Genomic DNA, 15,806 nt, shown 5'->3' on the forward strand with positions numbered 1-15,806 from the left:
ATAAACTGAAGATTTCTAAGGAAAATTGACCAATTTAGGAAGCTAATGCAATAATCCAATAAGAGGTAATGAGAGAGTAAACTAAAATAGTATACACAGGAATGAAAAGTAGAGGAAGAAAAAAAGGATAACATTATGGGAATTAGAATCAACAAGACAAATGGATCCCCCCTTCTACATGACAGTCCTACAAATACTAGACTACAATTATGTTCCACTCCCTCCTCCCTCAAATCTTTTCTTCTCTAGACTCTTTTCATTAACACCTCAGTTCTTTCAACCAATGGTCTTAAGGCATGAACCACCTTGGTTACCCTCCAGTTTACGTGTTTCCTAAACTATGGTACTCAAAACTGAACACAACATACCCAGTTAAGGTTTAACCAGGCAGACTTTGTTTAGTCATTTCAGTTATGTCCAACTCTTTGTGACCCCATTTAGGGTTTTCTTGGCAAAGATACTAAAACGGTTTGCCATTTCCTTCTCCAGCTCATTTTGCAGATGAAGAAACTGAGTCAAACAGGGTTAAGTGATTTGCTCAAGAGTCCCACCTCTAGCAAGTATCTGAGGTCAGATTCAAACTCCTGACTCCAGATCCAGCAATCTATCCACTGTATCACCTAGCTGCCCTTGTTGTTCAATTGTTTCAAGGCTCTTTGTGACCCCATTTGGGGTTTTCTTGGCAAAGATACTGGAGTAATTTGCCACTTCCTTCTCCAACTAATTTTACAGATGAAGAAACTACGGCAAACAATGTTAAGTAACTTGCCCAGGGTTATTATACAGCTTGTAAAAATGTGTCTGAGGTTGAATTTGAACTCACATCTTCCTGACTCCAGGCTCACTGTTCTATCTACTGCACCACCTAGCTGTCTTGTCAGGCAGACTATCACTTCCTTATTTCTAAAAATTATGCCAGTTTACTCCCCCACCCCCAGTCATTTCACACACTATTTACTTACATTGAACTTGTAGTCCATTAAACTCCACAATCATTTTCAGAAGAGCTACTATCTAATCTATGAAAATCCAGCCCAGCCTTTGGGCAGTCCTGCATGGCCAACTGTCTAATTAGCATTTCCAAATGGATATCCAAAAGACATTTCAAACTCAGTAAGTCCAAAACAGACTTCATTCTTTTTCCCCAAACTCACCCTTCTTCCCAACATATCGATTTCTGTCAAGGGTCCCTCTAGCTTTCCAGTCACTCCAGTCACTGAAAGTCTGGAATTATTCTTGACTTCACTCTCCACCACTATAAGCAGCAATGCAATATTCACAGCACCACTGGCATTATAAACATGTTAGCATAATTCTGAATAGCAAAAATATAACACTCTTCATATAGAAGACAGGAGCAAAACATTTATTCAGACACCAGAAAGCCAAACTCCAATACCAGAAAACTGAATTCATCATAGCAACAAATATGTATACACAATAAACACTGTAGAGAGCAACACCATCCCAAAGCCTTCCCAGAAACACTCACAAGCCTAGCTGTCTCCTTGCCTTCGTTCTCTCTCCTTCCTGTGTTCTAACTGCTCTGACTCCCAGCTTCCTCTAGACTCTGCTCCACCCATTTAGCAAGCTCCTCCCACCATAGGCTCTATGTAATTACATTCAGCCAATTAAGGGGCAGGGAAGATCTTTAAATTCCCATTACCATCACAACTACTCCCCATCTTACATAATGTAAGCTTCTCCAAACTTGTGTGGTCTCTCTCATTCTCTTCAGCCTTCCACGTGTCACCTACAGTAGCTTATTGCCAGCAGGTCTTTCCATACTCAAGGATGTAGTTCATTTGGGTCAAGCAATTTCATCAAGGGCAGATAGGTGTTCCCTAACGTTTTATTTATACTGGCTATCAACTCCCTGAGAGTGGCTAGAAATGGTCCCAAAGCCATAGTTCAAGGGCTATTTCTGGTTATGCTTCCCCCTCCAAGCCCCAGGGCAAGTCACTTCCCCTCTCAGTGCTACAGACATCTCTTTAAGAACACCAGTTAAAGAATGAAGAAATTTTTCACCAGGTCCCCTATACTAGGGAATTCTAAGTCTAGTTCCAATCCCTTAGAACTCCCATTTGACCATTTTCATTTTATCCTTCCAATGTAAAAGTCATTCTCCTTGGGAGGAAAAACAAAAACAAAGAAACAGTTGGAGCAGCTATAAGCCTTATCTCAAAGTCACTGTAACTTCTCCCAAGCAGAAAGGGAATCTTATTCCTCCTGCCTTTGATCCTTTTTCTCTTACCAATGCAGCTAAAAAATTCTAAGCTTTCCTCACCAGCCTATATTCATTCTGAACTTGGGCAGGCACCCCTGATATTTTTCCAGAACCATATGATGGTTTTTGTATAAATCCTGTTATCTCCTCTGCTTTCATATTCTTTACCTGCCTTAAAAAAAAAAAAAAAACCTAAGGTCTCTGGGGCATCCAAATTGGTCTCTTCAGTCAACAGTCAACTACTGTTTTCCCTCCTCATTAGGATTTTCCTTTCTGGTAATAATTTCATTTTCCTAAGTTTTACAATATCTCCAGTACTAACTTCCCCTATATAATTTTAGTCCATGGGACTGTCTTTCTGTTTTGAAACCTGTGCTACCATTATCTTGAGGGCCAGTTTTTCTTCCATCTTATCACATATGAGAGGATGGAGGACAAATTCCACATAAGGATCTATAATTCCCACCCGAGCAACTAGTTCCTCCCTGTGAATAAGATAGGGGAGGAGGGGAAAGGTGGGGGGGTGGGTAAGGGAGAGAGAGAGGGAAAGAGAGAGAGGGAAAGAGAGAGAGAGAGAGCGAGAGAGAGAGAGAGAGAGAGAGAGAGAGAGAGAGAGAGAGAGAGAGAGAGAGAGAGAGAGAGAGAGAGAGAGAGAGAGAGAGAGAGAAAGAGAGAGAGAGAGAGAAAGAGAGAGAGAGAGAGAAAAAATAGAATAATTAGCTGCTCTGTTTGGGCACTAAAAAAAGAGGTTCTAGAGGTTATCTGGATAATTGAAGGCCATCTCTACTATACCATGCCTCTGTGCCAAGCTTGCAATCTGTTTCCCATGAGTATCATGTATTATACCTTTGTAGGTGGTCTATCCATTAACCAAGCAGACAAAATTGTTCATTTCTCCCTTCACTAATCTTTGCTCAAAATGCTCTCCATCAGCTTGCCCTGGTTTTCTTCAGACTATATATATCCCCTTCCTCTCCCTTATTTCACTCAGTTTCTTATAAAAAAAAAAAAGCTTTGTACTAAGCTAAAGACAATGAGAAAGAAAAGGTGAAACTGAATTCTTCACAGCCCTACTCTTCCATAGGCAAACTATAATCACAATCCTCTCACCTCCAACTCAAACTTAACCACTTCCACCATAAAATTAAATCCATACCTTCCAACTACCCATTAAAATAAAAGAACACAGAAAAAAGACATAAATGTAGGGCAGCTAGGTGGCACAGTGAATAGAACACTGGCCCTGGAGTCAAGAGGACCTGAGTTAAAATCTGGCCTCAGACACTTAACACTTACTAGCCATGTGACCTTGGGAAAGTCACTTAACCCCAATTGCCCTGCCCTCACCCTCCAAAAAAGCAAAAAACAAAAAGATGTAAAAAAAAAAAAATAGAAGGTATATGAGCATGGTACTCCATCTGCCCCTAGGTTCACATTTCATTTTAATTCACAATGCTAATAAGCACACAATAGACTTTAAAAAAATATTTATTGGAAAAAAAAAAGGGGGGGGGGTAATTCAGCTTATTCAGCTATTTCTCTGGTTCCTGGAGAACTTAATAATGTTGTTGATTAGAAATTGCTAGAAATCATATAGTAGATGGAAGAATTTGGATGTCTCCTGTCTCACTATAACAGTGAATTCAGCTAAAAAAACAGGAGTGCCCAATCTTATATCTACCCTCAAGTAGTACAGTCTTACATTTTGGCTTCGAAATGCATTATGTGATTTTTCTTAAAATTAATTTGCCTTTTGTTACACCAATATTAAAAACCAATGTACTCACAGTACAAAATAATGATAGTAAAGAGGTAGCCCTGAAGTATGTTAGGTAATCCTAACAAACTAGAAGTAATTCCATTTTAGGCAATTTGAAAATTCAATAATGACTGTCAAGGCAGAAAAAGTATAACTATAAATTATAACATTGGACCACTGGCCATTAAAGAAATGTTTCATAACCTTTTTCCTTATAAAGTAATATTTTATCAGTCTTACTGCCAAGAATATAGGGCACTTGACATTATCCCCCCCACCAAAAAGTACAGAGGTCAAATGCCATTACAATAAAGTTCACCGTATATCCAAAGTCTTCCTTTGCTACATACCTGAGGAAAGGCAGCACCAGGTTCACTGCCGAGTAAAATAAAGTAGCAAGTACATTCAGATTTATTTTTATACCACTCAAATTTTCTATTTCATCAATATGATTTACAGGTCTCATAGCCTACTTATAAATTAGACACTTTAAACACTAAAAATTACCTGGTAATATTTATATTACTGACTAAATTAAAGCTACAGTGGGAGAGAAGTCAAAATTTTTTTAAAAGAAGCAATATTAGGAATGACTGGTCAGCTGGAGATCATCTATGCTGCTTCTATATTCATACTTGATAAATCTTAATTTCAGTTTCTTGCTGACTCTATCATTTTAGTATCTATTTTACAGTTTTGTTGATGTCACCACCATTCCTTATGTTCACATTATAGCCTATAGACCAACAAGGAATAGAATGAAAGACTTTTAAAACTAAAAGACATTATCTTCCTTCATTCCCCAAAGCCATAATAACACAAAGAAATTGAACTTGGTGAAAATTGACAAGCTTGCTATAGCATGGGTCCGATAGGTGATGTATGCCGCTCCTAGTAATGGAGCTTAAGAACAGAAAAGCAAGACAGTAAAGCTGAAAAAACAAGACAGTTCTAGGTATCACTGCTTTATAAGGTAGTGGCTTTATTACTTGGTGAGGACTATGGCAAATCTCTACATACTTAGAATCAACTATAAAGAAAAACATTATAAGGTAGTGGTTTTATTACTTGGTGAGGACTATGGCAAATCTCTACATACTTAGAATCAACTATAAAGAAAAACATTCCTAAACCAAATAAATTCCAGGATCATAGCTCACTTTGAATTACTCACTCTTCATTTTATTAGCATGCGCAACTAGGTAATTCCTAAATAAACTAGATAATTTCCTAATCTGACACAGAATTCTTAAGATAGTATGCCTTCAAAAACTGATCAAAGGTAGGATCTTCAAAAGGAACCTAAAGTGACATCTCATTTAAACTAAAATAAAGCAAGCAGAAATCATTCTCCTTTGCACATAGGCACTATATAAATGGTCAGCTGATATTATTGTGGCTGTGAAGAAGGCAAACACAAAATATTTGGTCTGCCTATCTCAACTTAAATAGATAAAAAGGAAACATTTTTAATTTATAATAAGATTTAGAGAGATTATTTTAGAGTTGATTACATGAGGAATGAGCATTAGACTAGGAATAAGAAGACCTGGGTTCAGGTCCCCACTATGCCAACCTAGAGCAAGTCAATCTCTCAAGGTCTTGGTTTCCTTCTCTCAAAGTACTGAAGGAGGGAGGGAACAAGCACAGGCACTGTGATAAAATGCTTTACAAATAAGTATTATCTCACTTGGTACTCACAACCCTTAGAGGTTGGTGCTATTATTATCCTCATTTCACAGGAAACTGAGGCAGACAGAGGTTAAGTGACTTGCTCAAGGTCATACACAGGTGTCTGAGGGTGGATTTTAACTCAGGTGTTCCTAACTCCAAGCCCAGCACTTCATCTTCTGTGCCACCTAGTGGTGCCTCTAAAGTAGACTAGATGTTGTCTAAGATCCCTTCCAGATCTGTGATCCTAGCAATTATATGAAACAAAACACATGCAAAAGCTATAGGTTAGAGAAACTTAAGAATGAAAACAAACACAAAATTTAGCACATAGAAAATAACTTCTTTAAAGTCATAATGCTAGCATAATAAAAAATAATGACAAAACAAGACATATCTTGCTTTTTTCTTATGCTGATCAAAGCAAACTGAAAAATATACATGCATACACTATAATTTTTCCAAATCAACAATTTGTCTTCCTCCTTTCCTTACCCAAGACACATGGTTCACAATTATCCCTTCACTTGCTATTTTGTAAGAAAATCCAAATACCAACATGCCTCAGATTAAAAGAGTATTCAAATCTAAATTCAGATATACTTTAGTTTACAGAAAACCAATCAAACATTCTTAAAATAATCCTGTATCAAAAAAAAGGTTTTAACCTTCAGACTGAGATAGCAACAAAATAATGACCAGCAAGCAGCTGTTCTTTCTCATTGAGTGTTTACAGAAAGTCATTGCTCAACTCCAAGTTTTCCTCTCAAAATAATCTATTTCAAATAAATGAATTTTAGCCAGTAATTTCAAAATATGCCTGAAAAAACAGATTAATCCCCCAAATATGAACTATTTACTGTATATTTAAAGCCTTTACATAAGGCTTTAAAATAGACAAAGGAACAAACTTCTACATAAATTTCTTCAGCAAATTTAACACAGAAGAGTAGGTGTTAAAACCCTTTTTGGCTTAGCACTTATTTCAAAGATTAGCTACAGGGCCACTGAATATCCAAGAGACACTTTTAAGTAGCTCAAATCCCATTTTGCCTTTACAGAATTCCTGATGCAGGAGGGAGTACCTGCCCAATGGTCCAGATCATGATGCTAAAACCCACCCACATCTTCAGATCTATCTAGTGAAGAAGTTATCTATCACTCACATAGCAAAATTCTCTAGTTTCCATAAATCTGGAGAAAGGACAAGGTACTTGTAATCTCAGGCTTTAAAGAGAATTCTAGGTATAAGGCCATTGAGGTTAACAGCCTTATAATACAGAGCAGAACAGGAATCTATGGATGGCTACAACTTACCCACATCATTATGAAAAAAGCAATAAATAGGAAGGTACTAAGAACAATTCTCTCTCCTGTTTCACTCCAATCTTCCACTCTAATTGAACATTCAATAAATAAAAAGCTATTCTAAACAGTCTTAGCCAGACACTATAAAAGACCATCATATCTCAAAGTATTGTTCAAAATATTTTTAATTTGAACTAGTATTTAAGCTGAACCAAGGCTAATCTCATACCTTAGTAATAGAAAAATCAGACTGTCATAAAATTTGTAACTAACTCAACAACTTTATATAATTTTAAAAGTGAAGAACAAAAAAGAACATTTCAAATACAAAACTAGTTTACTTACAAAAAGGTATGCTAGTTATACTTACCCATCTCTTCCCTTACTGACAATTTTTACTTCAAAATAATAAATCCCACAAGCTGCTGGTATAGGATGGGTGGCACGAACTGAGGCTGCATCTTTTGGAGTTTTACCATGACCTATAAATGACATGGAAAAGGAAAACAAATGCTTGAAAAAACGTGCTCGTCAGAAGGACAGGTATAATCCTAATTCTGTTACCTCATGTAGGGAACTAAAGATTTAGTGAGGCATATTTTGTTAATGATAAATCCTCCTTGTAAAACTGCACAATTCAAGAATTCTCTTAATATCATATATTTAAAGATTTTTTTTAAAACCTAGGAAGGCTTACTGAACAAGGTAAAGCAAGGTAAAGTAAGCAGAATCAGGAGAACAATATATACAGTAACAGCAATATTCCAACAATAATCAACTGTTAAAGATTGAATAATTCTGATCAATACAATGATCCACCACAACTCCAAAGGACTCATGATGGAAAATGCTATCCACCTCCAAATAAAGAAGTGAGTAGCTAAGTACAGATTTAAACTTTTTCCTCCCTTTCTTTTTCTGGCTTCTTTTTTTCCAGAATATGGCTACAAAGAAATATGTTTTGCATGACTGTATTATGTATAACGATTGTCACATTTACTGCCTTCTCAATGGGTAGGGGGAGGGGAGGAGAGAGGAGAAAATTTGGAACTGAAAATAAAAATAAACTTTTTTTAAAAAGAAAAAAATGCTTCTTGAATTGAGTTGGAAAAAAAATTAAGACCTTGAACACACTAAATTTATTGATCCTTACTCAAATATGAAGTAAGCATTTGAATAAGACTATTCCTATTTTAAAGACAAAAAGGTATATAGATTTATTAAGGTGAATGATTAGAAACTAATTTTTGCATACAAGTTACTAAAAACCAAACATACTACAATTTAGAACATACTAAAAAGATAATTATTTTTTTAGATCACAAAGCTTTGAGGCTTTTCATCACAGCACTTTTACAGACTAAAATTTGACATGAGTAGGATTAACTAGTAACATGGAATTGTTTTTAAGTTTAGATTTACCAGTAATTAGGTAGTTACTTTTGATGTAGCCACTTGTCAATAATTTTATATCACAGTTTAGCATATGGGTTTATGTTCTAAAATTTCATTTCAACAGTTCATTGATCAAATTTGAAAAAAAAATGAGAAATGCATCTAATCTTTAATCTATTTTTCTCAAAGAAATAAAAAATTATGCCATGATTACTAAGCTTCAGTGTTAACACATTCTCTATGATACTTCTCCATCTAAAAAAACATAGACCATCTTCATGCTGAACAGTTTCCTTCTTCCCCCAAACATAAGGTAAACAGGAAAAGGGCAGGAGGGACACACGTATGCTATCTTGTAAGCATGGAAATAGGCCACAATTGAGGAATTCAATTCAACAAACATTAGTTAAGCTCCTACGTGGGTGTAAGGCACTGCAACAGGTACTAGGGATACTTCAAATACTTCCAATGAGAATACCCATCAATCAACATTAGCAACCCCCTCCAACAATGCAGAATATATTATTACACTCAGAATATATATTATACATCCATACTTTTTTCTTGGGTAGGACTCTTGTCTCTCTGTATTCACACATATCTTCCATGTACTTGTCCATCAGTTATCCCATACCTTTTCTTATCATATACTTATAATGATATCCTTTTAAGCCAGTTCTTTAAAATTTGTCAGTAATGGTTGCAGCCTTTCATCTTTACCATGTACCTCTTCATTGCCCTTTGGAATGACCACTTTAGTTTTTCAGAACATAATATTCTGTTTTGCAACTATATAGGCATTTCCAAATGATAACTACTGTTTAAAAACAAAAAAGACAGGTCTTTATTTCAGGAAGAAACTTAGGACTAGGGAAAGAACTACTCAGAACTACCCAAGATCATACATACATCCTTGCTCTCCTCCTTCATTTTGATTCTGTTCATGCATACTATTTGTCCAAGAGATTTACACTGCTAGACCTGCTCTATAGTCCATTCATCTCACAGCCTGTCACAATTAACAAAGTGCAAGTATTCTCTATTTGTTTTTTTCTTTCCTTTGAGTGATTGTGGATTTCATTTAGGAGGATCTGCAATTTTACTGGAGTTATGGAATCAATGTGTTATGCCCAAACAAAAGCACCTGGAAGAATCTCTGTCTTAACTCTGCACTGGTCTTCTATAACACTGGCAAATACTATCAGAAAACATAGACCTTGTTTTATGCCACATTTGTCAACCAACAAAAACTCAAAACTGTTATTTCATCTTTTAGGGAATCTTGTACTATTATAACAAGGGCCTCTAGGGCAGCATTCTGTTCTAACAGATCAAACGCTGCTAATTAACACACTGAAATCTTCTGTCTTTACTTTTCAGTAAATCATGCAGCTGTAAAAAAAAAAAAAGTGATTTGCTGTATAATCTCATGCAAGAACCTATCTCTTCCCCCCCTCCTAAATTCACCAAGGCAACACCAGTAGAAAGGTTTAGGGATACAAAGTTGACAAAAAATATAGTCACTTTCCCTTAAGGAGCTTTTGATCCAATCAGAAGGATTATACACAAATATGTATGATGCAAGAACAAATGTAACAAATATTTAGAAATATAAAGTGCTATGACAAATATAAAGAAGACTACTGTTATTTTCAACCCCGTTGTGAAGTAAGTAGAGTGGACAATCAGGCAGGTTTCATGGGAAAAGTTGCAGTTTGAGATGACTCAGAAAGGAAAAGTCTTTCAAAAGACAGATATGGTGAGTATGTATTACAGACAGGAGAAAAACAAGATCAATAAACAACCAATAGTCCAGTCTATCTAAAATAAAGGGGACTACAACAAAAAAGGCTGGAAAACTAAAACCAATTTACAAAAGGCCTTAAATCCCAGACTAAGGATACTATTTTAATCCTGAAAATAATGGGGAACCACTGGAAGATTTTGAGCAGGTAAGTGATAATGATGAGATGCTACACATGAGGAAGATTTCAGCAGTAATATGAAAAAGGGATTATTCCTCTTTTAAAGCACATAAAAGCCATGCTAGCCTAGAATAGACTCTTGCAAGGCCCTACTATCTTACTCAGTCATGCCAGGAACTCATTACACTTCATCACAGAATCCATCTCTTCCTTAATGACACAGCTCAAGCACCACCTTCTATATGAAGTCTATCCCAATCCCTTTACTATCTCATACATAATTACTAACCGTGTGCTTGTTTTTATTCTCTTTGTATTTATTCTGTATATATTTATGTCATTATTGTCTCCCTCTTTAGAATGAAAAATCCTGGTCAGAAGGGATTGTTTCATTCATCATAACTGTATGCACATCTCCTAGCACAGTAACTGGCACATAGTAGGTGCCTGCTGATTAATCTTGAGCTTTGTGAGTGAGCCTGGCAATAAAAATTTATATTTTGACTAAGGCCCAATCTAGCTAAGTATGGAAAGGATCAACACCAAAATGGCCAAATGTTAATCAAATTTTCAGCCATATCAAACCTCAAAGACCAACTTGCTGAGAGAACACCATCTGTTTCCACAGAGGCCCTAAACCAGGACTGAAGCAGAGAATGGATTGCAAAGGAAAGACTGCAGGAAGATTTTTTAAGAGATTATTACATGGTCAGTGTGAGAGGAAAAAAGGGGGATATATATCACAGAAGTAGAATTACAGGATTTGACAAATGATTGGTTATCAAAGAAGGAAAGACTCAGAAATGCCTCCAAAATTTTGAGCCTAGGTGAAATCCTTAAAATAAGGGTAACTGAACCAATTCTCTGTAATCCCCAAAATGACTGTTTCCAGAGTACACTACATATTATATCAATTGTCTGGTAAGGCATATTTTACTCAATATAAACTCATGTAAGTCATTCGTTCATTCATTTTCTTAAAATACCTTCAAGAGTATCTAGAATGCTTCTTCTTAAAAGTATTATTTTTAAACTAGTCACTTGCTTTTTGGTCTTTGCCTAGAATATGAAAAACCACACCCACACACCCCCACCCCACCCACACCCCCCCCCATATAATGAAAATATCAAAGGAAAGGAAATCACATCTGGCTAGGGATACACTTCAATAAGACTAACATATTACCAATAGATATTGTACCATCAAATTGTTTCCCTTATACCTCCAACACAGAAGCAAAATTTCCACATGTTCAGAGTCTAGAAGACATTTAATAAACTCTGCCTCTTTTTTCTATTACCTGTTAGGTTTCCATGGAAATGTGTGTCCGTAAGAGATATCTAAAGAAACCTGGTGCAGGCAGATGCTTCTGTTTTCTTAGCCTGGTGAACAGTAAAGGAGTATATCGAAATATATATATGAAAAGATCAATTAGCCTTCTCTTGAAAGTTGATTTTATACACTGAGGCAAGCAAGAAAATAAGTACAGAAGAAAGTCCAAGACAATTTTTTAAATATAAAATATTTTCAAATGCTTTTAATTACTTGTGTACAATAATATAAGCTAATTTTTTACCCTATAAGGAATGTTCATATACTTTTGAACTCCCCAAAATGTAGCAGGGTATCAAAAACCTGTGCTATCATTATATTTAAGGACACTATGTTCAGTATCATTTAAATGTCTAGTATAGTCTTTTACCAAATGATTTCAAATCTTGCATGGCTTCATATTACTCAGTAAAACATCTTTTCTGTGAAAACATGTTGCATTTTCTGGAAAAAAAAATCTAAGCTAATTCCACAAATATTTTGGAAAGTAATATCTTTATGAAATCCTTACACTAGAAGCCAAATAACTGGAGCCTGAAACAGAGTTCATTCAACAACCAGCAACAACTTACTTAAAACCATTTTGTTCACAAGGACCAATTTACATTTTCTTTGTCTACAATTCTATAAAATGAAAAATTATGTCCCAAATAATGATAATGCTGAGGTACTGGATAATACAGAATCTTAATTTTTAAAAATCCACTATACTAGATATTGAGACATGTTCCAGGTGTTTAAAAAACAAAAAACCAGGAGGTGGAAATGAAAACATATCTTGGCTTAATCCTTAATCAGAAAAACTAAATTAATCTAATAACTCCACTCCCAGGACATTTCAATTAAGTAAAATTTTATTATTTGTAGATGTAAGTAAAATTTTTAGTCCAAGGATCAAAATGAAGTCTTATGCTTATTAGACTATACTTCAGTTATTTCAGTGATATAGGTCCTATTTCTAAGAATATTCCCCAATTGTTATCTTAAACAATGTACCTATTAAAAACAATCACACTACAAAAAATTTTAAGATTTTAAACTTGAGGTAAATGGTCCTATGCTTTGTCTCCACGAAACTCACAAAAACTACTCAATACTTTAAAACCAGTTACTTTACGTTATAGTTATACTAGGTTTCATCAAAAAAAAGGGCAAAATGTGGGCAAATCTAAACACAATACTGGCATACAAAATAATTTTACCTGTTAACAAGCCAACTAATGAGTAAAATAGTTGTCATTTGATATTCACTTAAAAACAAATAGTTTATATTCACAGGAGGAGACCTAACCCAAGAATAAAGTTCATTCACTTCATTTATAGTATCAAAATAGCAAAATAAGTTTCTTTCTTTAAGGCTACAATAAAATCATTAAGTGTTTATAAAGTGCCGGCTTGTGCCAGATACTAAACTAGGTCATAAAGGTAAAAAGAAAAGCAAAACAGGCTCTGCAGTCAGGAACTTGCAATCTAAAGGAAGAGATAACTTGTACTAAATACAATGTGATTTGAGAGGAGGGGAGAAAATTACTGCTAAAACTCGGGGAATCTGCAAAGGTTCCCCAAAGAAGAGACATGCCACTTAGCTGAGCCTAAAGAAAACTATGATAGAGTTGTACCTTAGAGCATTTTTGGTTGGTGGAATAGTGAACTGATCCAACCATTATGGAGAGCAATTTGGAACTATGACCATAGGGCAATCAAACTGTGCATACCTTTGATCCAGCAATACCACTACTATGTCTGTATCCCAAAGAGATCATAAAAAAAGAGAAAATTATCTACATATGCAAGTATTTTTATAGCAACCCTTTTTGTGGTAGCAAAATACTGGAAATTGAGATGTCCATCAACTGGGGAATGGCTGAACAAGTTGTGGTATATGAATGTAATGGAATGCTATTGTGCAATAAGAAATAAGAACAGGCAGATTTCAGAAAAAAAAAAATGGAAAGACTTGCACAAATTGATGCAAAGTGAAATAAGTAGAACCAGGAAAACATTGTAGACAGTATCAGCAATATCATGTGATGACCAACTATGAATGACAACTCTTCTCAGCAACACATGTACAAAAGAATCATGAAGGAAAATGCTATGTACATCCAGATAAAGAATTGATGGACTCTCAATGCAGATTGTCTGCCATTTTCAGAAGGGGAGAAGAAAAAAGAAAAATTTGAAACTCAAAAATTGGTAAAAAATAAATGCTAAGGGGCGGCCAGGTAGCACAGCAAGTGGCTCCAGTGTCGGGATGACCTGGGGATCGAATCCCAGGCTCAGACACTTAGCACCCACCCAGAAACACCTGGCTGTGTAACCTTGAGCAAGTTACTTAACCCCAATTGCTTAAAAAAAAAAAATGCTAAAAATTGTCTTGACATGTAATTAGGGGTAAAAGTAAAAGACTATTTTTAAAAAGGGGGGGAGTGCTTTCCTGGCATGGAAGATAGTTGTATGAGCCCCCAGAGGATTCTCCCTCCATTCTTAAGTATTTTCTACTCAGGGAACAGGGACAAGCATTAAGTACCTACTATGTAACAGACACAGTGATAAATGCTTTATAAATATGATCTCATTGGGATCTGGCAAGATCCCCTCAGCCTTGGTATTCATATCTTATCAGTAGCCTCTGCCCCACTGATTAGGAGGGCAGAGTCAGGAACTCATAATCCTCCTTTAAAAAGGGAGACAAGAGAACCATCTCAGATAAGAGACTCTGAGATTCATTACCTACCTGACTGTACATTTTTTACTCAGTGGCTTTTCTACCATTTTCCTTCTCCCCCCCCCAAACTGGATGTATCCTTCCCTTTCCGCCCACCCCACTTTCAGCTTCCTTTTGTGTGTTGTCTTCCTCCACTAGACTGTAAACTCCTTGAAGGCAAACTGTCTTTTTTTCCCATTCGTTTCTCCAGAGATTGGCACAAAGCCAGTTGCATAATAGCCTCCTAATATTTACTGACTATTGATCTTCACAACAACCCTGAGAGATAGGTGCTATTATGATACCCTCAATACAGTTGCAGAAACAGAGGCAAACAGATTAAGTGACTTGCTCAGGGTCCCACAACTAGTAAGTAAGGCTACAGATGAACTCTGATGTTCCTGACACATGGCCCAGCCTTCAATCCATTGTGCCACCTAGCCAGTAGGGGGTTTTGGAACACCCACAAAGTTGCTCCCTCAAACTCCTTATGTCCTAATTCCTCCTTTAATGATATTACCAACTCCCTTCAAGTCATTCATTCCTTCATCCCACACAGGCATAGTTACACTGTAAATCTCAGCATTACTCATAATGTTCTATTTCCTAAATCAAAAAACTAAAACAGTGACCTGAAAATAACCACCTATCACTCCATCTTTCTCCCTGTCTCTCATCCTTCCTAAACCTATTACTTAGCCTCAATATGACCTCCAATTCCTCTAACCCTCAGTATCTCCTTTAAACCAATTACCTCTGCTGTGGTTTCACTTTCCTCCCTTCCCAATTGCAACCAAGTAAACTCCACACAATCCACAGCTCTCTAATGCTTCATCCCTTTCTATCCTATCACAACTTAATTTTATCTAGAGGTTTGGGTTATTCCCCTCAGCTACACCCTAGGTGGAAATGAAATGGAGGAAATCAAACAACTGGGTTAAGACCATAATAGACACTCCCCTCCCACTTTAACTTATAAGGCAATCCTTTTGCTCCTCCCTAATTCCCTAACTCAGGCAACTCTGTGGTGCAGTGGATAGAGTGCTTAAATATGGAGTTAGGAAGACTCCTCTTCCTGAGCTCAAATCCATTCCCAGACACTTACTAGCTGTGTGACTCTGGGCAAGTCATTTAAACATGTTCAGGCTCAGTTCCTCATCTGTAAAAATGACCTGGAGAAGGAAATGGAGAACCACTCCAGTATCTTTGCCAAGAAAATCCCAAATGAGGTCATGAAGAGTCAGACACGACTGAACAACAATTCCCTAACTCACTCTGCACAAAAATCTATTTCAAATCACATCTTCTCAAGCCTCCCACATGTACTACCCACCCACCCCTACTCACTCTCTTGGTTGTATGTACCGTGTTTCCCCGATAATAAGACCTATCCCGAAAATAAGCCCTCCCCTCCCCCAAAAGTAAGCCCTATTGAGATTGCTACTGTAGTGAAGGTGATTCCCCTGCGCTACACGCTACAT

At 36.4% G+C, this 15,806-nt stretch overlaps 1 protein-coding gene across 1 annotated transcript in view; it reads right to left on the minus strand.

Annotated features, from left to right (window-relative positions):
- The window catches only part of RANBP9 (RAN binding protein 9), a 90,955-nt gene that overhangs the window by 65,041 nt on the left and 10,108 nt on the right, over positions 1 to 15,806 (minus strand). The window contains exon 2 of the mRNA XM_069092431.1: positions 7,336 to 7,447. Within this exon, the coding sequence (XP_068948532.1) occupies positions 7,336 to 7,447 (112 nt within the window). The remainder of the gene's footprint in view (positions 1 to 7,335; positions 7,448 to 15,806) is intronic.

This window comes from Petaurus breviceps, unplaced genomic scaffold (assembly GCF_028583685.1).
Source record: "Petaurus breviceps papuanus isolate PSGF00001 unplaced genomic scaffold, PetGlider_PUasm1.0 190, whole genome shotgun sequence".
Lineage (NCBI taxonomy): Eukaryota > Metazoa > Chordata > Mammalia > Diprotodontia > Petauridae > Petaurus > Petaurus breviceps.